This window comes from Littorina saxatilis, linkage group LG9 (assembly GCF_037325665.1).
Source record: "Littorina saxatilis isolate snail1 linkage group LG9, US_GU_Lsax_2.0, whole genome shotgun sequence".
NCBI classification, from domain to species: Eukaryota; Metazoa; Mollusca; class Gastropoda; order Littorinimorpha; family Littorinidae; genus Littorina; species Littorina saxatilis.
Genome location: NC_090253.1, coordinates 19063737 through 19090259, shown reverse-complemented (window position 1 = coordinate 19090259; position 26523 = coordinate 19063737). Strand labels below are relative to the sequence as shown.

At 40.0% G+C, this 26523-nt stretch overlaps 1 protein-coding gene across 2 annotated transcripts; it reads right to left on the bottom strand.

Moving 5' to 3' along the window:
• Positions 1 to 648: 648 nt before the first annotated feature.
• On the bottom strand, positions 649 to 26523 carry LOC138975524 (protein spinster homolog 1-like). Of its 2 annotated transcripts, XR_011458668.1 has the most exons (13): positions 26130 to 26523; positions 24800 to 25002; positions 21990 to 22141; positions 19071 to 19137; positions 16569 to 16705; positions 15828 to 15956; positions 15130 to 15325; positions 14737 to 14802; positions 13617 to 13715; positions 12846 to 13026; positions 12204 to 12285; positions 4129 to 9593; positions 649 to 4094 (listed from the first exon to the last, which is right to left on the bottom strand). XR_011458668.1 is itself a non-coding variant. In XM_070348231.1 (12 exons), the coding sequence occupies exons 1-12, from the start codon at positions 26407 to 26409 to the stop codon at positions 9575 to 9577; spliced, it is 1611 nt and encodes a 536-aa protein (XP_070204332.1). In that variant the 5' UTR covers positions 26410 to 26523; the 3' UTR covers positions 649 to 9574. The 2 variants fall into 2 exon arrangements, 1 of the variants encoding a protein (XP_070204332.1); XM_070348231.1 differs by having other exon boundaries at positions 649 to 9593.

Genomic DNA, 26523 nt, shown 5'->3' with positions numbered 1-26523 from the left:
TGAACCCGATTTTTTTTCTGAATGTGATGTTTGTGTGCGTGGATTTGTTTGTTTGTGTGTGTGTGATGTGTATGTATTTTGATTGAAGCTTTCAAGATTTTCTCACTTCTCATGCAAAAGAAACAATAAATATGCACATACAACATACCCTCACATATATACTTCAACAGAAGAAAGAAAGGAAACAGAAACAAGAGGCGAAGCCATCAAGGCTCACGTAAGAAATCGACAAACAGTAACACAAACTCAATCACTCCGTCACACACACACACACACACACACACACACACACACACACACAGAAAGAGCATAGGTGAAACTGTGCAAGAAAGCGAGACACTAGATCTAGATCTGTCTGTCTGCATGTAGCCTACTTACAGGACACGACTGCCAACTAGTCTCGGCGCGCTCAAAATAATAATGACCGAGACTTTCAGTACTTCCTTCGCGTGACGTCTAACCCTCTTACGTCATAATGTGAGCCAATCAATGTAATGTGACGTCTTCAAATGTTAGTTTCTACCACAGACATACACACACACGCACGCACAAACACACACACACGCACAAACGCACAGACAGACAAAGTTACGATCGCATAGGCTACACTTACGTGAGCCAAAAAGAAGAGGAACAAAACAAATGAAGATCTGTTTGATCAAGAACACAGTGAGTCAAATGGCCAGTCAGATCTGTTTCGATTAAAAACAAACAAACCTTGTTCTCACCGTCACATGATTTTTTATTACCATGGAAGTAGAAATCAAATTAGTACAAAATAATCTTGATCTTTTACATGTCTTCCTGTACGCATGACATAATTATATTCCATTTCAGAAAATGCTCTCTTTCTCTCTCGCACACACATACATGTGAGCACATACACACAGGTGTAACTTAACAAAAATAAAATCCATATTTGTCAACATGCCCAGATGACAGCACATTCTCAGTCTCAATACCACAGAAAACACACCTCATTTACAAATTCGCTCAACTTAGCACAGCCTCAATATAACAGATACCATTCCTCATCTGAGAAAAAGACTCGGTGCACCAAACCTCACAAAGCACTGAAATATAACAACTAAGATATTCTCATCAAAGCATGGTGACATTAACCAGGTAGAGACATATAAAGTATTCCATTCTTTGCTCCTAATCACACACACACACACACACACACAAAGTAAGCAAACTTGAGTCAAAAGAACACGAACAACTGCTTCGCATTACAACCCCCCCAACCCCATTCTTTGCTCTTTACCTTCAAACAACACAAAACAGGATCAACTTTAACGTCGTTTTCAACCACAAAGGTTATATCGCAACGGGGAAAAGGGGGAGATGGGATAGAGCCACTTGTCAATTGTTTCTTGTTCACAAAAGCACTAATCAAAAATTTGCTCCAGGGGCTTGCAACGTAGTACAATATATTATTACCTTACTGGGAGAATGCAAGTTTCCAGTACAAAGGACTTAATATTTCTTACATACTGCTTGACTAAAATCTTTACAAACATTGACTATATTCTATACAAGAAACACTTAACAAGGGTAAAAGGAGAAACAGAATCCGTTAGTCGCCTCTTACGACATGCTGGGGAGCACATCGGGTAAATTCTTCCCCCTAACCCGCGGGGGGAAAAATTAATATGTCATTTAGTATAAGCTGCTCATATTATTAACATAAAGATGCTGAAAATATTCAAGCTCACTTTCAATAGTCATCAAAAGAACCAACAATCGAGATACATTGGCAAAACTAACTTAACCAAAGCGTTAACTGCAGCATATATATAACAAACATTCTTAACAAGAAAATATGGCCGTTCATAATTTTTCTGACTGCTTATAACTTACTTCTAAAAAAACAAAGTTTCCCGCTGCAATGCACATGTCTTTCATATGACTAGTGTCTTGGAGAGAAAAACCAGGCAGTCACTCCATACTTGTGCACACCGTGACATACGTGACCCTCCACCACGGAATGAGTCGCATGTGACCTTTACATGATTTTCATATTTTCCTAAAGAGTTTTTTATGCTCTATCCAATGGTGAAAATCGTTTTAAAAAAGAGCGAAAACTGTTTGAGTTATAAGTCTGTGACTAAGGTGACACTCACACTGTTACCAGACACTTTCTTTCTTTCTTTATTTGGTGTTTAACGTTGTTTTCAACCACGAAGGTTATATCGCGACGGGGAAAGGGGGGAGATGGGATAGAGCCAGTTGTCAATTGTTTCTTGTTCACAAAAGCACTAATCAAAAATTTGCTCCAGGGGCTTGCAACGTAGTACAATGTATTACCTTACTGGGAGAATGCAAGTTTCCAGTACAAAGGACTTAACATTTCTTGCATACTGCTTGACTAAAATCTGTACAAAAATTGACTATATTCTATACAAGAAACACTTAACAAGGGTAAAAAGAGAAACAGAATCCGTTAGTCGCCTCTTACGACATGATGGGGAGCATCGGGTAAATTCTTCCCCCTAACCCGCGGGGGGTTGTTCGCAAATGGAATACATGATACAAACTCTAGTCATTTGGTCATGGCAAGTGATTAAACTAACTTGTACTGAAAAATTATTACCTCTTTTTTTTTAATATGAAAACAGTAAAATACAACTAAAACCAGTTGAACAATAATTATTCTTTCCAACATTTTTACAAAAATAATGCAAAGTCACATCTGCAAAACTTTCGGTTGAAGCAAACACTAGCAAGACTGTATATCACAAATACAAAACAAAATGAAAACCATACATTCACAACTCTCAATTCATAAGCTGACACAGAACGTTCACAGTGTCTGCAGTGTCTGTCATAATAAATGTAGCAATAACACCAACAAATCAATCAATAACACCAGCAAATCAATCAATAACACCAGCAAATTAATAAGTTAAAGCAACAAAATAACCCATTCAGTAAATGAAGAGATTCCTTCCTAATATCTCTGCTTTATCAGACTATCATATAATTATGATGTATTGAGAGGAATAAGCACACACACACTACTATACATGTATAACATATTCCCACTGTATCCTCTAACAACCTGCAAGTTTAAAAACAAAACAAAAAAACGCAACTTTTTCGGACAAAACTCAAATGTCCAAATCAATATCTCAAATGACAATGATGCAAATCACTTTACTTTCTTCATTTGGTGTTTAACGTCGTTTTCAACCATTCAAGGTTATATCGCGACGGGGAAAGGGGGGAGATGGGATAGGGGAAAGGGGGGAGATGGGATAGAGCCACTTGTTAATTGTTTCTTGTTCACAAAAGCACTAATCAAAAAATTGCTCCAGGGGCTTGCAACGTAGTACAATATATGACCTTACTGGGAGAATGCAAGTTTCCAGTACAAAGGACTTAACATTTCTTACATACTGCTTGACTAAAATCTTTACAAACATTGACTATATTCTATACAAGAAACACTTAACAAGGGTAAAAGGAGAAACAGAACCGTTAGTCGCCTCTTACTGGGTAGCATCGGGTACATTCTTTCTCGTCCCAACCAATATGGGACTCCCCCTAACCCGCGGGGGGAATGCAAATCACTTTCCTTGATCCATATTTTATGTCTATGATGTACATGTACATACTTTTTAAAGCCCCCCCAAAAAAGCCCAAAACCACACAGGCAACCAACTACAACTCAAGCTCAAGCTTTTTCATGCTTCAATGTGCCCATCCTCTTTTATATAGATTCGAAGCCACAAGTCAACCATACGATTGTGTCACAACTCAAAAGTCAGCAATTATGACATTAGCACGAGCAATACTGTACAGACACCACTTTATGAAATCAACGTTAACACTTTATGAAATCAACGTAAACAAGACAGTACAAGGAATGACAAGTTCATTATTTATGAATTCTTTGTTTGCATTCCATGTAGGCCAAATAAAAATATATGTTGGTTTAGGGTAACCCGACCGACCTTATTTTTTCCCGCTTTCTTTCTTTCTTTATTTGGTGTTTAACGTCGTTTTCAACCGTTCAAGGTTATATCGCGACGGGGATAGAGCCACTTGTTAATTGTTTCTTGTTCACAAAAGCACTAATCAAAAATTTGCTCCAGGGGCTTGCAACGTAGTACAATATATGACCTTACTGGGAGAATGCAAGTTTCCAGTACAAAGGACTTAACATTTCTTACATACTGCTTGACTAAAATCTTTACAAACATTGACTATATTCTATACAAGAAACACTTAACAAGGGTAAAAGGAGAAACAGAATCCGTTAGTCGCCTCTTACGACATGCTGGGGAGTATCGGGCAAATTCTTCCCCCTAACCCGCGGGGTGTTTTTTTCCCGCTGACCCAAACACTTTTTTTTCATTTCTCAAAACAAAAAAACCTTTTGGCACATTTTGCAAACCATACCGAGACTAAGGGAAGTAACCTCCTTTAAAATCGACTCAATTTAAAAGAAGAAAAAAAGGAGAAAAAGAAGCCAACCTACCGACCCTATTTAGTCATGTTACCTTAAACCAACATTTATTTCTATTTGGCCTTAGGCAGTCATACTCTGCTCTTTGGGTGAATTTATGATTTAAACTTCACACATACAATCTGAAGTAAGCGATGATTCTCATGCTCTCTTTCTGAAAAGACGAATGATTCAAACTTTCACTCTAAATGGCATCAGTGATATGCACATTAGGAAACTTATAGTAGATACCTGAGAACTGTAGATAAGCTTCACATGTAAAGCTTTAATTTTCTTGAAGGAAAAGGAAAGTTTGCAGTATTTCCTTTAAATTGGTCATCATCATCCTCATTATCAGCCCCCTCGCTGAGACAGTTGTTAGGGGGACGTGAGGGCAGAAGAGGCAGAAACCCTTCACCACGCTGTTCTCTTGAGGGCCACCGACAGGTCAGGAAAGCTCATCTGCGTCAATACTTCCAAAACTTCAAAGAATGGACACAGAAAGAATGGAATTTAAAAGTCTCCCCAAACAACTATCGTCTCCAAACAGAGAGGTTTTGTTGACCCACTCAGTCTCACAATAGGCAAAATGTTCTTTACCTCAAAGATTTGTTTTAAACACTTGTACAACAATATATATGGAAGCATTCAAATTTAATGGAAAGAAATATCACAACTTTGACATCTCATGATCAAAATCAAACAACTTTGACATCTCATGATCAAAATCAAACAACTTTGACATCTCATGATCAAAATCAAACAACTTTGACATCTCATGATCAAAATCAAATAACGCACAACTGTAACAACATTTTTGTTTCATACTTCATGAGTTTCTCCCGTCAAATTCTTACTGTGGAAATTCAAACTCAAGTAAAATTAGTTATGAACTTATTTCCCTTTCTAGGTTTTTACATTTAGTCAAGTTTTGACTAAACGTTTTAACATAGAGGGGGAATCGAGACGAGGGTCGTGGTGTATGTGTGTGTGTGTGTGCGTGTGTCTGTGTAGAGCGATTCAGAGTAAACTACTGGACCGATCTTTATGAAATTTGACATGAGAGTTCCTGGGTATGATATCCCCGGACGTTTTTTTCTTTTTTTCGATAAATGTCTTTGATGACGTCATATCCGGCTTTTTGTAAAAGTTGAGGCGGCACTGTCACACCCTCATTTTTCAATCAAATTGATTGAAATTTTGGCCAAGCAATCTTCGACGAAGGCCGGACTTCGGTATTGCATTTCAGCTTGGTGGCTTAAAAATTAATTAATGACTTTGGTCATTAAAAATCTGAAAATTGTAAAAAAAATAATTTTTTTTATAAAACGATCCAAATTTACGTTCATCTTATTCTTCATCATTTTCTGATTCCAAAAACATATAAATATGTTATATTTGGATTAAAAACAAGCTCTGAAAATTAAAAAAATTAAAAATTATGATCAAAATTAAATTTTCGAAATCAATTTAAAAACACTTTCATCTTATTCCTTGTCGGTTCCTGATTCCAAAAACATATAGATATGATATGTTTGGATTAAAAACACGCTCAGAGAGTTAAAACGAAGAGAGGTACAGTAAAGCGTGCTATGAAACACAGCGCAACCGCTACCGCGCCAAACAGGCTCGTCACTTTCACTGCCTTTTGCACTAGCGGCGGACTACGTTCAATTTCATTCTGTGAGTTCCACAGCTTGACTAAATGTAGTAATTTTGCCTTACGCGACTTGTTTAATTTTAATTTTAATTGTATTTTTAGGTTGTGTGTGTGTGTACTGATATTCCCTAGCATTATGGTTGTACACAAGTCTATAACCTTTCAGACATGTAATATGTAACATTGTTTACTTTGTTTGTAGTCATTAATCTGGTTCCTCACACAACAAAATATGATGGTGTTTTGGACTAATTTAAGATGTCAAAGTATATAACTATTATCCTAGCATGGTATCAGCTCAATTCAATTGCACTTGAACAAAGCATCAGTATTAGCATGCCGCCTCCATCAAAGTAGTCATGTATGACCAACAAAGAAAAACGCAAAATAACAACTGTACAATTTTGGAAATTTCCTTTCGTGAGCACTTTAAGTATTTCAAACACATTCAAAACCATTCAGACATTATGCATGTCCCCTTCATACGCAGATGCATCCTCTACATTTATCGTCCTTTCCGCCCAAAAAATCTTGTTCAACGCCACAGATCTTTACCGACTTTCACATAGATTACGAGTGTCCTTTACTTGGACAAAATATAAACAAGAAGGGCAAAGCCCATACGACTCACATGCTTGACCTTTACATGACCTTGACCTTCAGCTAAGCCTAGCAATGACATCATACACTAAGAACTGCTTTACACATTTTTCCTACCAAAATACATGTGACCTTGACCCAAGGTCAAGGTCATCCAAGGTCATGCAACACAAAGCTGTTAATTCAAGACATAGGAAGTACAATGGTGCTTATTGGCTCTTTCTACCATGAGATATGGTCACTTTTAGTGGTTCACTACCTTATTTTGGTCACATTTCATAAGGGTCAAAGTGACCTTGACCTTGATCATATGTGACCAAATGTGTCTCATGATGAAAGCATAACATGTGCCCCACATAATTTTTAAGTTTGAAACAGTTATCTTCCATAGTTCAGGGTCAAGGTCACTTCAAAATATGTATACAATCCAACTTTGAAGAGCTCCTGTGACCTTGACCTTGAAGCAAGGTAAACCAAACTGGTATCAAAAGATGGGGCTTACTTTGCCCTATATATCATATATAGGTGAGGTATTCAATCTCAAAAACTTCAGAGAAAATGGGAAAAATGTGAAAAATAGCTGTTTTTTAGACAACATTTATGGCCCCTGCGACCTTGACCTTGAAGCAAGGTCAAGATGCTATGTATGTTTTTTGGGGCCTTGTCATCATACACCATCTTGCCAAATTTGGTACTGATAGACTGAATAGTGTCCAAAAAATATCCAACGTTAAAGTTTTTCGGACGGACGGACGGACGGACGGACGGACGCCGGGACGGATGACTCGGGTGAGTACATAGACTCACTTTTACTTCGCATGTGAGTCAAAAAATCAATGGTTGTATTCTGTCCAGAGTGAAAATTTCATTTCTAAATCTTGAAGCCAAGACCTTTCTGAAACGGAAATCAAAAACTGAATGGAAGAAAAAGAACAACAACTACAGCTCACAGAAAGACCAGATCAACTCATTGGACAGAAGGAGCCAGACCACCATTCTTCGCCTGCGCACTGGTCACTGTGGACTGAACAAACACCTCAAGAGACTGGGACTCCGTGACACAGCCCAATGTGTGTGCGGCTCAGAGGAGCAAACCCCTGAGCACATTTTACACACCTGCCCACACCTGGAGACAGCCTGCCAGCACTACTGGCCAGAAGACACCACCCACGGCATCCACCGACCTGGCGATATGACGGCCATAAATATCGAACGCAGAAGAAGAAGAAGAATATCTAAATTATTTTAGCAGATTAACATGGGTGTCGCTTTCAACATTTAAAAAACCCACAAATCCTACTCTGCACAGGAAGCAGGCAGGCTGTGGATTATTGGCATGAATTTAATTTAAAGTTAAGGGATGTTCTTATCCCATGTTAAAGCTGGACAAGATCGGTGGCGGTGATCGTGAACGTCATCGCTTACATGAGATGGAATATATCTTTAAATGCAAACAACGTACACAAATACAACAAAATTGGAATCCTGATTCAGTGCATCCCCGCCGCATACAAACTGTTCCACCTAAACATTTTCTCACAGAAACCTCAAACACAGACTTCCATCAATGTACAATGTATCAACATTCATCTATATATATATACGACTAGTGTCTTGTCTGTCTGTCTGTTCGCGATGCACGGCCAAAGTTCTCGGTGGATCTTTTTCAAATTTGGACACCGTATTCAGCTACACCCCGGACACAACCTCATCGATGAGATATTTCAACACGTGCTCTCAGCGCGCAGCGCTGTGCGCGCTGAACCGATTTTGTGTTTTTTTGTCGGGATCCACTACCAGTAACTCTTCCTTATCTTCTCCAGTGTTTTCGGCCGCGATTATTTCCCTTCCTCCGTGCGGCGTCAATCCATATTCCCGTTACTACGTTACTATTTTTAGAAGGTTACTGCACGTTACTATTTTTAGAAGGTCTCCAGTGTTTTGCGTGTTTATCTCCTTTTCTTCGTCCCAGGCGCAGCCTGGTATTCAGCTCTACTTCTTCCCGGCGAAGCGGGTAATCATCTAGTACAACATACTTTTGAAGTTTGTGATCATTATTGAGAAAACAGACAGATACTGAAAAGCTGCACTTACAAATACACATTCACACACATATGCACACACATACAAACTTGCAAACACATATACCACCCAAAAAATCCAAAAGAAACAAACAAAACCTTAAAGGTCCAAGGTGCACTCCCAGTATATACCGACCTCATGTGTTTTCAGTAAAGCCCACTTATCAAATGTTCATACATGGTAGCAGAGTATTTTTTTTTTTTTTTTTACAGATCACAGCCTGCCTTGTCACTCAACAAGAAATCCAAAGCAGTTAAGACTTCTTATGTTCCAAAATCAAAATAACTAGAGAGGAAAGTTAACATTTCATTGAAATTTTGATAATAATATGGAACATTTCATTGAAACTTTGATTCCCACCATCTTGGAAGGGGCAAAGCTAAGAATCGAAGATGAGGGTTCATCTCTGCATCATTATAACTTGTCTGAAGTGCCTATGGCATTCGACCACTTTAAGAATCGATAGATTCTAGGGAATTCTAGAGTACTTTCCTTACAGCAAAAACAAGATTTTCTCAGATTTTTTTTAGGTGTTCAAAGAGGGTAGAGGTCCACTGTAGCTGTGTCGGCCACCTCCACAGAGTAAACAGATACGCAGGCTGTTGTTCAGATGCAGTACCAAAGGGACATGGTGACGTACACTTCAGAGATGCTCGTATCTTGACGCTGACTACAAATACCATACTGCTGCCATTTTTCCACAGCTGTGTCGTCACTAAGGGGCAGGTATGTTGATGCTGGCATTGTTGATGTCTCCTGCCACTAACACCCCGTTCTGATCAGATTCTTTCACCATGTCTGCAACAGGTGAAAATACATAAATGAACATTTATTTTTTCACACACAAAAAGGAAAAAGAAAAAGCTTAGCTTATGAAATTTGTACATAAAAAATGGCTCTTGGAATTCACAAGAAACCAAAACAAGAAACAAATAAACTTTTTTTTAAAAATTGTATGGATGAGGTAGTCTAGGACAGGCAAAAAGTAGCCATCATGCTGTATGTTCCTCCGCATCTTCAAGAAAAGGGTCCTCGACACATAATTTACAAACACAATTTTATCCTCCATGTCAAGAATTCTGCAAATTCAGGACACAACTCATAATAGCTAGCAAATGTATGTGCACCAAAATCCCTTATATCATTCACTTACATTGTAGCAAAAATGTGTATAAATACTAACAGCACTGAGATCTCCTTACTCATAAAAATGATCTCAAGTTTCAGTACAGTGGGACCCACCCCCCCCCCCCCCCCCCCCCCCCCCATTTTAAGACCTCTAAAAATCTGGAGAAAAAAACCAGGTCTTAAAATGGAGGGAGTCTTAAAATGTAGGTAAATTTACACAAGTTATAAATAGAAAATAAAATAAAATAAGGTCTTAAAAGGGACGAAGAGTCTTAAACTGGGAGCTCTTAAAAAAAGACTAAATGCAAAATCTGATACTGTGTTAGTACCGAGCTGACAATTATGTTTCTTGATTGAACTGCACCTTTATACCACTTGAATTATAATACAAAAACTGAATCGGTTATTTTGATCAAATTACAAATTTGTTTTAAATAAAGACTGAATCAGGCCATTATGAACATTATTCTGTAGAAAGTAAACAGAAGTACATGTAATACTGTATCAACATTTTCTTTGTTTTCAAAAGCATATGCATTCTTGTATAAACACAATGCACACAAGTTAGTATGAAAGAAAAGAGCAAAAGTAAAACAAGAAAACAGCAGTAGTATTCACAGCTAAAGAATATGAGGACCAAGGATGTAGAAGAGAGAGTCACTGTCAATTCAAGCCTTGTTTTTTCCCCCAGTGATTTGTATGCTTTTTTTGTTAGTTGATTTAATGTTATAATGTATATATATATATATCTACAGCATTTGGAGCCACTTGGGGGACTTACCCTATAGAAGAGCCATTAATCATTCTTATTATTATAAGCCTCAAACATGCTCTGGACGTGAGGAAAAGAGGCAAGTGCTACTTCTGACAAGCAATATTCATATGGAAAATCAAGGGAATTCCCAGAGCATTTAGCTTAGCTGCAAATTTCTGAACTGCACATTTCAGGAACCAAAAATAAGCAAAAAGCACAACCAAAATCAAAAGTAAACAAGGAAAAAAACAAGAAGCCAGTTTTAGGCAATAACAATGGACAAACGTGCACAAATGTTTACCAGTATTTGTAATCACACCACTAGTATTTATGGTACTGGTCAGGCATTGTTTAAAAAAGCATATCAGAAGAAAAAAAATCTTTGCAAAAACCAAGGTTGTATAAGGGTTAGTATACTACTTCAGCAAAAGGAAAAGGTACAGAAAAATAGAAACACATTCATACAAAATTAATGCAGAAACTGAATCAAGTGGTTGAACACTTATGATCAATCTTCAAAGTGAGTGTACTTTTACATATGCACAGTCCCAACTAAAACACCGAAAGCATGCTGCAGCAGTTCCCAGGTAATATTTAATTGTCATCAACACCTTCCAAAGCAAGCCGTTCTACGTTTGAATTCTCAAATCCCATTCCAGTGGTCCCCCTACTGGTGGTGTCAAACTGTAATCTTCTGCAACGACAAATATTATCTACATCATACTTGATCTTAGCTCAACAATAAATGTCTGCCCTGGACTGCAAAAAGTAATCTGTGATTGAGGTGATAGCAGAAAGTTAATCAGGGTCCTGACAGAGTAATGTACAATTTGGTAACTTCAGAGATGAAAGTTCCAATCAAACAATACAGAATTCCTTATACTTGAAAGATGATTTCCCGACAGATTTTATGAATGTTCAAAACTCACTAAAATTCAAAAGTGGTAGGCATGCAGTCCCCTGAACATAGTCAGGGATGGGATTGGGGTAGAACGGTGGGGGTAGGTGAGGGGGATAACTCCTGAAGCGGAAACATTTCTCTTATTTGGACGTCAAACAAGGTCTATTTCACGTGTCAAAATTGACAGAAAAAGCGCACTTAGCTTGGATGTGCGTACAAGTCCCATCCCTAAATATTAGTCTCATCTGCATCCCAAGGCAATTTCCCTGATACTGAAAATTCTCAGCCACTATTCCTGTGATTTGCTGGAGTCTCCTTTAGCCTTTGTCCAAAAGTCCTACTGCAGCAATTGAATTCGTATACCCCATTTCTTTGTTTTGCTTTTCAGTTCATAGAGATGTTAGTATCCAATGACCATGCACATCTAAACAATCAAACAAAAACAAAAAGTTGCAACTTGCTTTCACACACAAAACAAAACAAATAAAATAAAATGGGAGTTCAAACGTGCACAAGATCCTCAATTAAAAAGAATCTCAAACAAAAAGAATCCAAAGGAAAAGCAAAAGAACAAGAAAATAGCCCAAACTACATCCTCTAATAACGAGAGGAGAGAGCTCAGAACCTGACAATGTCTCCATCCATGTCGTTAGCACTAATTAACTCATCATCATCTGATGGCTCCTCCTCCACATCTGCTTGACCTGCTGAAAGGTGAAGGGGGCAGAAATATCAGCCAAATGAATATTCGCTTTCACATGACTTTTTGACTGGCTACCATGACTTACCGTGTTTTTTTCAATGGCAGCCGGGTTTCAAACTTGTTATTTATCAAAGTGAAAATATGTGCTTCAAGTATGTGTGTCGTAGTATTTCAAAGCACCTTTTCATTGTACATGTGAAAAATGAAAGCTTTCACTTGAGCTGAGTTTACCTTAGAGTGAGAATACCAAACCAACAATCTTGCTCACTGCCAAGTCGTCAAATAAAAACAACATTTTGTGTCCACATCTCAAAATGTGACTAAATTCAGATTACATTGCTCAAAAAAGAAATCACCAAATCACCATCATGCCAAAAAGTGAGTCGACATAATCTCAAGTAAAAACATTACACCCAAACACAAATCATGAAATGAAAGCAACAATCATGTGTTTATACCACGTCACATAGGCAGCATGAAGCCATCTTTACGGGCGTGTGTTCTGAGAATCTGTGTGTTTCCAATTCTCTAGACTTATAGGCTACAGGGATTGTGTCAATTTACCTTTGGTCTCCCTCTCAGCTTTCTTCCTGTCTCTCTCTATGAAGATGGCGGTGGCCAGGTAGGCGCCACCCCCGATGACACACACAAAGGTGGTGATGAACAATGAGTATTGCAGCGACACGAACTGAACAGCTGGGCTTTTGCTCTCACCCCTGAAATGAGGCGCCAGGGAGTCTGCTACCTGTGAGTGATGGAAAGAGAACAACAATGTTGAAATATGTGCAGGCTGACCCAGGGAAAAGATGGCAGTTACAACTTCAGAGAATGAGATCTGTCCCTTTAAAATGTCTCTGCTTTGCCTAGCAACTGTGATGTGTGTAGATGGCTTCCTTCAACTTTTACAATAACAGAACAACAACAACCAACAACAACAACAAAATAAACTGTAAGTTTAAGTTTAACTTTAATAAAATATATATATCACAGAACGGTGGGGAGAGAGAGAGAGAAAAGAGAGAGAGAAAAGAGAGAGAAAAAGTGAGAGAGAAAAGCAAGACAAACAAGAATTGTAGGTTATTGAAACATTTAATTATTGACAAAACAAAACTTTACATTTACATTTTAAAATTTTGGTAACGATGGTCTTAAAGGGGCAGGGGAGGGGGGGGAGGGGGGCGAGGGGGTGGGGGGGGAGGGGGGGGAGGGGGGGGAGGGGGGGGAGGGGGGGGTGGGTTGGTCTTAAAATGGATAATGAGTGAGGCAAAGAGTAGAAAGTAGGAATTCGGAAAGGAGAAGATGGGTTACATTAAAGACTCAAATTACTATACTTACCACACCTATCAAGTAGGGGCTACCAGCGTCTCCAAATGCATGTGATATCAAGATCTGCACTGCTTCAGCTGTTGACCTCCTCGTGGGAATGGTACAATACTGCAAACCGATAAACAACAAGAAGGGCAAAGCCCATACGACTCACATGCTTTACACATTTTTCCTACCAAAATACATGTGACCTTGACCCAAGGTCAAGGTCATCCAAGGTCATGCAACACAAAGCTGTTAATTCAAGACATAGGAAGTACAATGGTGCTTATTGGCTCTTTCTACCATTCTACCATGAAATATGGTCACTTTTAGTGGTTCACTACCTTATTTTGGTCACATTTCATAAGGGTCAAAGTGACCTTGACCTTGATCATATGTGACCAAATGTGTCTCATGATGAAAGCATAACATGTGCCCCACATAACTTTTAAGTTTGAAACAGTTATCTTCCATAGTTCAGGGTCAAGGTCACTTCAAAATATGTATACAATCCAACCTTGAAGAGCTCCTGTGACCTTGACCTTGAAGCAAGGTAAACCAAACTGGTATCAAAAGATGGGGCTTACTTTGCCCTATATATCATATATAGGTGAGGTATTGAATCTCAAAAACTTCAGAGAAAATGGGAAAAATGTGAAAAATAGCTGTTTTTTAGGCAACATGTATGGCCCCTGCGACCTTGACCTTGAAGCAAGGTCAAGATGCTATGTATGTTTTTTGGGGCCTTGTCATCATACACCATCTTGCCAAATTTGGTACTGATAGACTGAATAGTGTCCAAGAAATATCCAACGTTAAAGTTTTCCGGACGGACGTCCGGACGTCCGGACGGACGGACGGACGGACGGACGGACGGACGACTCGGGTGAGTACATAGACTCACTTTTGCTTCGCATGTGAGTCAAAAATGAACATCTGCTCTAATTATAACCTTTCAAGCCATGCCAAAGGCTGGGCTTGAAGCACCAGATATTCAAAATTCTCTGGCAATGGTCAAACATCATTCTCAACCTTTTTTTAATATCTTTTTAAAGAAAAACTTATCATGCAAGTTAGCAGGCAGGCACAGGTATTTCTATTCATGACAAACTCTGCAAAAAAAGCAATACAGAGACAAAGTACTCACCAACAAAATGTCAGCAGTTACCGCCCAGTTCAGGCAAAGCAACACTTCTCCAATAAAGATGAGAAACTGCAACAAGACACAATTATCATGTGCAAATTGTTACCTGCCACACACACACACTTTGCCCAGACACACACACACAAACACAAACACACACACTTTGCCGAGATACACACACACATTCTAAAAACGTAGCATGCTATGCAGAAAACGTAGCAGTTGGCAGCTCTCTCACTGCCACTGGTCTAATTCTAGAAATAGCCATACTGCCATCAACCACATCAGCATTGCTACCTCACAACCCAACCCCCCCCCCCCCCTTCCCCCCCCCCCCACCCACTTCCACTGTTCCAGTCAATATAAACACACAAATGTTCAAACGGATCCACATACCCATGTTGCAGGTGTGCTGTACTTTGCCATCACCAGAGAAAAGAAGAGGAACGGGGTACAACACAGCATCCCAAATGCACAGGTTAAGGGGTCGGCTCGAGGGTTGTATTTCCGATACCATCGCGATATCTCTGTTCCCAAGGCAACACCAATGAACCCAGCAGCGACTGTGATGCCTCCAAATATGAGAGCCACCCTGAAAGTGAGAGCAGAAATCAAATTCTGAAATGTTTGTTTTTCTGTCAAAATATAAAAGTAGGATCTGTCACATACACATGTATACACAAGGGTTTACAAATTACACAAAGGTACCTCTCACTACCTGTATTCACCCTGACAAGTATATCTTCAGTGTCTTTCAGTTGGAGTTGCTCTCTTTACATAAGGGCTTGCAGTAAAGGCACCACACTTTAAAATTACAGACTTTAAAAATCAAGCAACACAGGCATTGCCATCAGTCTCCATACAAATCTCACAGAAGCTACTAAAACTGTCCATTTTAGCCCTGCTAGATTTTGATATGTGTACTAACTACTATAGAATCCTATTTACAAAACAATGGTGTAGAAAATAATTATGCCAACATCCTATGGGAGATCTAGTTTTGGGTAACAATGAACAAATAAACTCGGATTGAGTCAAAAACAAGGAAACAAAGTGAATGGGCAGCAAACGGAAGATCTAGTGACATCACTCACTCGGAGTCCTTCCTGGTACCCCCCAGAGCAACAATGGAGTCTGTCATGAATGTAGGAGCCCACAACGCTAAAGAACCCGTCACAAACGCCACAGCTGTAAATCCTATTGTTGACAGCACAAAACTTTTACTGAAACACAATCATAAAGTCAATGTCAGTATAATAGCCACAGTAAAATGCATAAGATCTATATAGCTTGAAAGCTGTTATTCATTTACGTTTTTACCCCAACTGAAACTAATGAAAAGTCTAACTCTCTGAACAGTAACTGAAAGTAGCTATCAACATATCTATTCAACTTTACATAAATAACAATACCTTATCCATCCTTTTCCAGGAAATTCAAATCAATTTAAATTTAATTTAAAGGAATTAATTTGAAATTTAATTGACACCGACTACATTTAATCACGACACATAAATAACTTAACAAATAACATGCACATACAATAACCAGAAAAAGATCATAATAACTGAAACATTAAAAACAATTGGTCCAGTTGAACAAACCCTAGTGGCCACCTCTCGGTAATAACCACAAAAAGAGAATAACTTTTTTTTTTTTAAATAAAATAAAAAATAACCATATGCATCTGCCCATTACAACCAGTCCAAAGAATATAATTCACCTTTCCATACCAAGCACCTGGCTAAATCAAGCACTTTGGTTGGTCCGTTTATTGGTCATTGTAGACAGGTTCAACTGTTTAACTGAATCACCGAAATAAGCTTTCCACTTACTTTTTAAAGATGGCTTTGAGGTCAGAGAAAAAACTTGTGTTGTGCAGGGTTGTGCCTCCCTCAGACATTCCTCGTTCTGGTTCTTGGCAAAATATGATGATCAAGATGACGCAAATCACCCCTAGGAATGGCGTCACCTGAAATGTAACAATCAAAAACGCTGTTATGATCAAGAAACAATTACATCACAATCACTTTCGTGTACAGATTTAATCAAGAATATATATTTCATGTGACTATATAAGAACACACAAATATGAATCTATACTGATCGTCATAAAAAACCTGGGCAGACCTATGCGCTTGAGAGCAGATTGTGAGGAGGCCATTTAATTTAAATTTGAAAACCACTAAAAATCCCATGTATTCCTCTTCCATATTCAAATTACAGATTGATTTTACAAGAGTTAGTATATCATAGTAGTGGAACAGACAACAAAGACGCCCCCCAAAATAAAATTCACATGCTGTACATGTTAGTGGATATGTACGTAGTCAAAAGTCCATATGCAGTCTTTCTTTCTTCTTTTTTTTTGTATTTATGGGCTCAAATTCCCACCTACACTCCTGTTTTTGTGCAAGTGGGTTTTTACGTGTATAACCGTTTTTACCCCACCAAATACTGAAATAGACAGCCATACGTCGATTTCGGGGATGAATGCTTATGGTATTTGCATGTTTCTATAACCCACCAAACTCTGACATAGATTACAGGATCTTTTTAGTGCGCACTTGGTCTTGTGCTTGCTTGTACAGTAAAACCTGTCTCTAAAGGACACCCTTGGGGTATGGTAATGGTGTCCCTATTAGACAGGTGTCCTTTCTTCACAGGTGGAGGGGCCGGGGCAATATTTTACAAAGAGCACTGAAAATAGAGAGAGAGAGAGAGAGAGAGAGAGAGAGAGAGAGAGAGAGAGAGAGAGAGAGAGAGAGAATTGAGCTATTGAATACATACAGTAGAACCCCATGTTTACGACTTTGAAAATACCTTGAAAATTAGGTCGTAAAAAGGGGGTTTGAGTTTTTGGCCCGGGCTGTCATGAATTTGGTTGCCGTGTATCTACTGTCATGTTTACACACAAACACACAGTTGCAGTTTACTGTCATATCAAAACACACACACACACACACACACACACACACACACACACACACACACACACACACACACACACACACACACACACACACATTACAGCAGAACAACTTGAACTCAAATTTCAAAGAAAATTTACTCATGGCGTAATACTCGCTCCCCGCTGAGTGAAGCACATTTGACATTGTGGCGCAACCAGTAAAATCCGAATGTCCTAACTCGATAGAAAGCATAACGACTTTTCTCCCGAATCATTTTTCCGCTCATATGAATGATTCGTTGCCTTGCATCGCTAAACTTGACCACGATCGTTGAGGTCTTCGTACAGGCTCCTCTCTTTGCGTACTTTCGCTTCGCTATCCTTCTCACCATCTAGATAACACCGAGTCATTATCCTTGACGACACACAGGATTTTCGTATTCCCGACTCCCAAGGAAGTCGCCGCGGATTGCCACTTCGCTCGATTAGCGATTACTTTATTAGCTCTCTACTCAAGAGTCGGCGCTTTTCTTTTTCTTTCGCGAATCTTCGTTTGTCAACAAGACAGTCGTCGTGACAAAATAGCGTGCAGAAAAAACCCCGGATGTATCAGGATCTCGTGCGCGCGAGATTTCATTTTTATTTCTTCTCGCGATAGTTGGAGGAGCGAGAGCCGCCATGTTGTGTTTTCGTCTGCTCGAAATATGCACAAAAGTCGTAAATCATCCCAAAAAGCTCGGTCATAAGTCGCGTTTTGGGTCATTATCCTTGACAATACACAGGATTTGCGTCTTCCCGACTCCTAAGGAAGTCGCCGCGGATTCTATCGTGCGTGAGATTTAATTTTTTTTTCGTCTCGCGATAGTTCGAGGAGCAAGAGCCGCCATGTATTGTTTTCGTCTTCATGTACGTAGTGTCCGTTTGTGACAGTGTTTACACTTCCTACGGTCCGAAAAATCGTGTCCGCGTTCATAAGTGGCAGGTGTCCATCCTTTAAAGGTTAGTTATTGTTGAAATCGTGTTCGTTCCATGATAAACTGTCCGTATGTAGCAGGTGGCCGTTACAACAAGGGTCCGCTAGACTCAGGTTTTACTGTACACACGAAGGGGGATAAGACATTAGCAGGTCAGCACATAAGTTGACCTGAGAGGTCGGGAAAATCTCCACCCTTAACCCACCATGCGTTGCTGGGATTCAAACACTCAATAAGTACTCCGCATGGGTTTTGGAGGACAGCATCTTATCCATCAGGCCATTGCGTCTGTCGTGCAGAATAAAAAAACAAGCTTAATGTTTACAAATCAGCACATTTTTCCTGCTGATAGTTTTCAGGATGTAACCTGAAAATGTGTTGTGAAGTTGTACCCCTTTGTCTAAAACACTGTCATACATGTAGCAGAGAGAACAAGAAGGTACACCACTTACCCTAAGTGCAAATTGCCAGCTGTGGAAGAGTTTTGCAATATTGGCTCCAACGATATAGCCCATACCACTGAAAATACACAGAACACAGGAACATACAAAAATGAACATCAAAGACAGAATACATGTATCAACAACAGGGTCCCCACTGGTTTTTAGAAACAAAATTCCATGACTTTTCCATGACTTTCCATGACCCTAAATAACATTTTCCATGACTAGATCCACAGGTCGCCATTTCCGAACACGCAAACTTTTTACGTCTTGTCACTGCCAGTTTTGACACTGGCTTGCTTTGCACTGAATTTGAGTCAGTGTCTCTTCGACAAGCAAGTCAAGCATTTGCTACGCAGTCAGATTATCGTAAATTCCGTTTCGTAACCGTCACTGTGACTCGGTGCGTCCCGCTAGCGCTACGTGTCATTTGTGCTACGTATCGTTTGCGCTATTTTCTGTAGTGCTATCGACACAAATTGCCAAAAACAGTAGTGCTATCGGCACGTAGTGCTATTGCCACAATTCACACATGCCATTATCACTACGTCTCAATAGAACTACGTGTCGATATCACTATTTTTGAAAAACCAATGTACTGTAGCGCTACGTGTCGATAACGCTACGTGTCGATAGCACTATACTACATGTTCAAACGGCAGACACTTTCCTTTGTGTGTGCGTGTGAGTGTGTACTGATATATATTGTCTGCATGGCTGTCTGTCGGATCTGTATGTCTGTCTGTCTCTGTCTGACTCACTCTCTTTTTTTCACCACGTATTTATTTCATGGTTGTTGTTGGTGTGTGTTTTTTTGTTTTTTCTTTGTTCTTCCCCCATCCCCCGTGGTTTGTATATGAGTCTGTGGCCTTACGTACAGTATAATAAACCATTCTGAGTTCTCTCTCTCTCTCTCTCTCTCTCTCTCTCTCTGCACCTCTCAATCGCTCTTTCTCTGTACTTCTTTTACATCGCTCTCTCCTTGTCTCTCCCGATCCCCTCCCCCTCTCTCTCCCCATCTGTCTTTCTGTCTTCTCTCGCTCTTTCTTTCTCGCTCGCTTTTTCTCTCTCTCTCTCTCTCTCTCTCTCTCTCTCTCTCTCTCTCTCTCTCTCTCTCTCTCTCTCTCTCTCTCTATCTCTGTCTCTCTCTCTCTCTCTCTCTCTCTCTCTCTCTCTCTCTCTCTCTCTCTCTCTCTCTCTCTCTCTCTCTCTCTCTCTCTCTCTCTCTCGCATGATACCGTATATATACATACACGGATGTTTTTCTGTGTGTGAGTTTGTGTGTACGATACCGTGTGTACGTATGCGTTTGTGTGTGTGTGTGTGTGTGTGTGTGTGTGTGTGTGTAATGAAGAGAGAAAGAGAGTGAGTGAGCGAGCGAGCGAGTGAGCAAGAGAGAGAGAGAGAGAAAGACACACACACACACACACTGAAACAGACACACACACGCACACACTGAAACAGACATACAACACACACAAACCAGAAGGAGTGAGAGCGAGAGAATAAATGAGAAAGAGAAAGTCGTCAGTAAGTAGTGGTATTGACACGTAGCGATAATGACACGTAGCGCTAAAAGATGTAGTGCTGTCGACACGTAGTGATAAAGAACGAATGATAGCGACTCATAGACAAATTATTTGTAGCACTAATCAACGTAGCGATAGCGGCACGTAGCACAAATGACACGTAGGACAAAAGACACGTAGCACAAATGACACGTAGCGCTAGCGATACGCACCCCTGTGACTTGACGAACTGTCATTTTTTTCACCGCGATACACAGTTCATTGCGAAGATCTTCCTCGGTAATTCGTTCCAATTCCGCATACTATTTGTTGTCAAAAAACAACTCGAAAGAAAGTTTCCAACTCATCATCCTCCATCTTGCTTGTCGGAGCGCTAAAGTACTTTATCGATGCAAAAACAAAAGCAGAAAATTTCGACGAAACCGACTCAAATGCAGCGCAGACGACACGACGAGATAACGGAAGGCTGGGAGCCTCGCTTTGGCTACCGTTATTCTCGTATGCAAATACGAACGAGAAGTTGGTCATACGAACAAGCCTTGTGCTGGCGACGCAAATCGCTGCTGGCTGGCAAAAGGGGGGGGGGGGGGGGGGGGGAAGCTGGGCAACGAAAATCGCCGCTGGCGTGCTAAAGGTTAATTTTTCTTTCTTTCTTATTTTTGTTAAATTCCATGACTTTCCATGACTTGAATTGAAATTCCATGACTTTCCAGGCCTGTACGAACCCTGCAACAATTAAAACTCAAGTACAGTGGAACCACCTTTGGCAGCAAACAAAACAGTTATCCGTAGAACAGGACGTTCTGCAAAGACGCTTCCTGTGGATTGGCCACACACTCCGCAAGACGACAACCAGCATCACGCGACAGGCGCTCACATGGAACCCGCAGGGCAAGAGGAGACGAGGCCGGCCGAGAAACACCTGGCGTCGTGACTTGGAGGCAGAGGTGAAACACATCGGCTACACCTGGAGACAACTGGAGAGATTGGCCCAGGATCGGAGTGCCTGGCGAGCTCTTGTTGGCGGCCTATGCCCCGAACGGGGTCAAAGGCATAAATGAAATGAATGACAGTGGAACCCTTCTTTGAAGACCCCCTTACATGACCACAAATGCATGGGGATGATTTTCACAGCCAGCAAAACGCAGACATTTCATTCGACTCACTGAAAACTTTGTGGTCATTAAGGCATAACTGCTGCACTCTTTTTCACAGTGGAGGGAAGTTGCAGCAAAGGTCTGCTTTAAACTGTCAAAAATTGCACAAAACTGTTATGGCCAATTAAACAAATTTGCCACAGAAAATAAATCCGAGGAACATATACTGATACCAGTGAAACTGAAAGCATACAACTGATATGACAGGTTCACAAAAATAAAACATCAGAATATTTGCCCACCTGCCCACAGGAATGGCAAAGTAGAATATCATCAGCATGCGAGTACGCATTTGTTTGGCAAACAGGTCAGCGATGATTGTCGGAGCAATGGTGGAGTAACTGGCTTCTCCAATGCCGACCATGGCACGCAGGAGCACAAAGGCCCAAAAATGCTGGTGAGAAAAAAAAGTATTTCATTAACATTAACAAGTGTTTGTTTCTGGTTATCCTCTCTGGGTATATTCTTTGTAGGTTTGCAGGTATAAAGCACAAATATGTGAGGAACCATTGATGAGACAATGACTATGAGTGACCAAATTGAAACAAGTCGCTTTCTTTTCTTTATTTGGTGTTTAACGCCGTTTTCAACCACGAAGGTTATATCGCGACGGGGAAAGGGGGGAGATGGGATAGAGCCACTTGTCAATTGTTTCTTGTTCACAAAAGCACTAATCAAAATTTGCTCCAGGGGCTTGCAACGTAGTACAATGTATTACCTTACTGGGAGAATGCAAGTTTCCAGTACAAAGGACTTAACATTTCTTACATGTATACTGCTTGACTAAAATCTTTACAAAAATTGACTATATTCTATACAAAAACCACTTAACAAGGGTAAAAAGAGAAACAGAATCCGTTAGTCGCCTCTTACGACATGCTGGGGAGCATCGGGTAAATTCTTCCCCCTAACCCGCGGGGGGTGAAACAAGTCGCGTAATGCGAAATAACAACATTTAGTCAAGCGGTCGAACTCACAGACTGAAACTGAACGCACTGCTTTTTTCACCAAGATCACATACTTGTAGTTTCGTCAGTCCACCGCTTGTGGCAAAGGCAGTGAAATCGACAAGCCATGCAGAATAGTGCGGTAGTGGTCGCGCTGAGCAGGATAACACGCTTTTCTGTATGTCTATTCTTTTTAGCTTACTGAGTTTGTTTTTAATCCAAACATATCATATCTATATGTTTTTGGAATTAGGGACCGACAAGGAGTAAGATGAAATTGTTTTTAAAGGTGGTCGTCTACATTTTTGCTTTTTTTCAATAATCTTATAGTTAGATTTCGCTAAAAAGTTATGTCAGATGATGAATGAACCATGGGGAAAAAAGTTATAGAAACAAAAATATATACATGTAAAAAAAGATTTTATTTTTGGGTAGCGTGACTCACGCTTCCAATATTTTGTTTTCTGTTTGCTGAGAACATGTGCTTTGCCGAAAAATACTGACCAATCAAATTCATGTCACTATGCTTATAGCCACGCCTAAACAAGTGCAGCAACAGTTTGACACTGGAGCGCTGTCCACGCTTTTTTTTAAACGCACGAAATGCACAGGATTTGAGAGGAGTTTTGCGCTTGGCATTTTCCAAATAAGGATATCCTACTATGAGTACTACGCTGGAATACTACAATGAATTTTCAAACGGCTACACTGGCTTCGTCTTTCCTGATCGAAAGGGGGTGTATTGTTGATATTTGTAGATAATAGACTCTGCATTTTAATGGTCAAATGGCGATTTCGGTATAAAAATGTAGACAAGGACCTTTAAATCGATTTCGGACAATTATTTTTAATCATAATTTTCATATTTTTAATTTTCAGAGCTTGTTTGTAATCCAAATATAACATATGTATTATATGTTCTTGGAATCAGAAAATGACGAAGAATAAGATGAAATTCTTTTTGGATCATTTAATAACAAAATAATTTTAATTACAATTTTTAGATTTTTAATGACCAAATTCATTCATTAGTTTTTAAGCCACCAAGCAGAAATGCAATATCAAAGTCCGGCCTTCGTCAAAGATTGCTTTGCCAAACTTTCAATCAATTTGATTGAAAAATGAGGGTGTGACAGTGCCGCCTCAACTTTTACAAAAAGCCGGATATGAGGCATCAAAGGTATTTATCGAAAAAATGAAAAAAAATTCCGGGGATATCATTTCCAGGAACTCTCATGTTAAATTTCATAAAGATCGGTCCAGTAGTTTAGTCTGAATCGCTCTACACACACACACGCACAGACAGACAAGACAGACAGACAGACAGACACACACACACACATACACCACGACCCTCGTCTCGATTCCTCTTCCATGTTAAAACATTTAGTCAAAACTTGACTAAATGTAAAAAAGATGCATCCTTATAACAAAGTTACTGAGGGATTAAAAGGCATTTGATTTTAGCCTTGACATGAAAGTTTGAAAGCAAACAAGGCAAAAACAAAAACATTTTGATGTAGCCCAAAAATTGAGAGAGATAAATGCACAATGCTTTACTTCCTGTCCCCCAAGCAATTGTCTTGTTTTCAATCACATAACCATAATTTTTCCCTCAACAAAACAATGCATTTAACAACCAACGAAACAAGGTAGTTTGAAACAAAGCCTTCTTTCAGTGAAGTACGACTCTTCACTTTTAAAGCAATATGAAGGTCAAATGGACAAATTCCGAAAATAACTCTGTCCGGTTGTTGAAGAGTGAATACCCTTGCAAAAACCTCTGACAAACATTGTAGGGGCCAATCACTAGCGAGGGGTGTGTCGGAAACATGAGGTCCTCATGGTTTTGGCAAGGGCATTCACTCTTCCACATACATATCAGTCAGTTATTCGTTGTGATTGTTGGTTTTAACTGGTCCACCACGTGTTTCCTGTTTGTCAGAGGTAAGGGGCGCAACTATTCCGCAACGCTTGTAAATCCCGACAAAGTTATTTCCAGAAAACATTTATCAAGGCACTTTCCGATTTTTCCCCCACTAAGCCCTTGTAGTTTTTTTAGTTTTTTTTATCCCTAATTTCTTTTAACAGCTATATATACTCACATCTCTCGGTATAAATGAAGCAGACAAGGTAAATCCTGACCACAGGAAAATGCCCCCGGCCATGATGTACTTCCGTGTGTAGCGATCACCGAGGTAACCAAAAATGGGGGAGAAAACCATGTAGGTGCAGATGAAGGAAGTCTGGATGAGGCCGGCCTCTGAGTTGTTGATGCTGTAGTAATCCTGAACATCTTTCAACACACCTGGACAAGAGAAAAACAAGGATTGTGAGCAGACTTTCATCAACTGTTCCTTGGTGATGAACACTGGACTGTGTGCTCTGTCTTTGACACTTGGGTGTGTGTGTGTGCTGGCAAAAATTAAGAGAGACTAGTAAGAGTCTGTGCAGAAATCTGACTGCACAAACATTTTTTTATTCAGGGCTCCCAACTGGCACAATGGCCTGGTGGATAAGGCGCCGGCCTCCCATGGAACCATATTCACTGGAGTGTGTGGAACTACTACAACTAGTCACACCATGTTTACAAATTCATGTCCACCATAAACAAGGTTTAATTATCTAACCTTGGATAAAAAGGGTATATAGTTCTGAAAGTGAAAGGTGGTTCAAAGCATATATGTATGTGTCACTTTGAGTTTGTTTCAGCTGTTTATTCATTAATATTATTGTACCCTCCCCAGCTAGCTAGTGTGACACTTTTGCTCTACAATGTAATTTCTCAGGCTTTCTGTGTTTGGGACACAATTAATTAACAGGACTGGGTGGCCGAGTGGTAATGCACTTGCGCTCGGAAGCGAGAGGTTGCGAGTTCGACCCTGGGTCAGGGCGTTAGCAATTTTCTCCCCCCTTTCCTAACCTAGGTGGTGGGTTCAAGTGCTAGTCTTTCGGATGAGACGAAAAACCGAGGTCCCTTCGTGTACACTACATTGGGGTGTGCACGTTAAAGATCCCACGATTGACAAAAGGGTCTTTCCTGGCAAAATTGTATTGGCATAGATAAAAAATGTCCACCAAAATACCCGTGTGACTTGGAATAATACGCCGTGAATAGTAGGATATGCGCCGAAATGGCTGCGATCTGCTGGTCGATGTGAATGCGTGATGTATTGTGTAAAAAATTCCATCTCACACGGCATAAATAGATCCCTGCGCCTTGAGTCCGAGTCTGGAGATACGCGCGCGATATAAGACTTCATATATAATGTACCATCCCACAAGCACATACTTTTAAAAAAAAATAGAACATGTAAAACGAGGTCATATTGAGATAATTGAAATATTAATTGACTTTAACATTGTCCACTTTGAAATTTGTTTTGAAACATTTCATTTCTGTGTGAAAGAAGTTGAGACTGAGAAAATACTTGCCTGCCACCGTGAATCTGTCCATGTAGTTGAGAAGATTAATCAACAACAGCGTGGCCACTGTTATGTAGGCTTTTGTTCTTCCTTGCATGGGGGCTCCACTCTCAGACATTACTGCATCTGAAACAATCACATGGTTCTGAATGGGTTGAACCTGTGTTTCCTCAGCTTCGTCTTCCTCATTGTTCACTATGGGTGCCCTGTCCGAATCATCAAAATACTCTGCAGCGGCCATGGCTTCAAGCTGCACTGTATCATCGAAAGGGGGATCAGCGCTCCACATCGGCGAACCAAAACAAACCTGTCCAAGAGGTCAACCTGATAAAGAATTGTCCTACAGGAAGTTTACAGTGGTACACGCCATGTTTTCAAGCGGAAGTCACGTTAGATACGGAAT

Bases quoted from the DNA above. Each gene is read 5' to 3' on its own strand.
- LOC138975524 (XM_070348231.1), bottom strand. From the start codon at position 26,409: ATGTGGAGCGCTGATCCCCCTTTCGATGATACAGTGCAGCTTGAAGCC. The intron at 19,138-21,989 runs GTGGGCAAATAT...GTGTATTTTCAG, and splicing joins TTTGCCATTCCTGTGGGCAG to TGGTATGGGCTATATCGTTG. The intron at 13,716-14,736 runs GTGAGTACTTTG...ATCGGTTTGCAG, and splicing joins TAACTGCTGACATTTTGTTG to TATTGTACCATTCCCACGAG.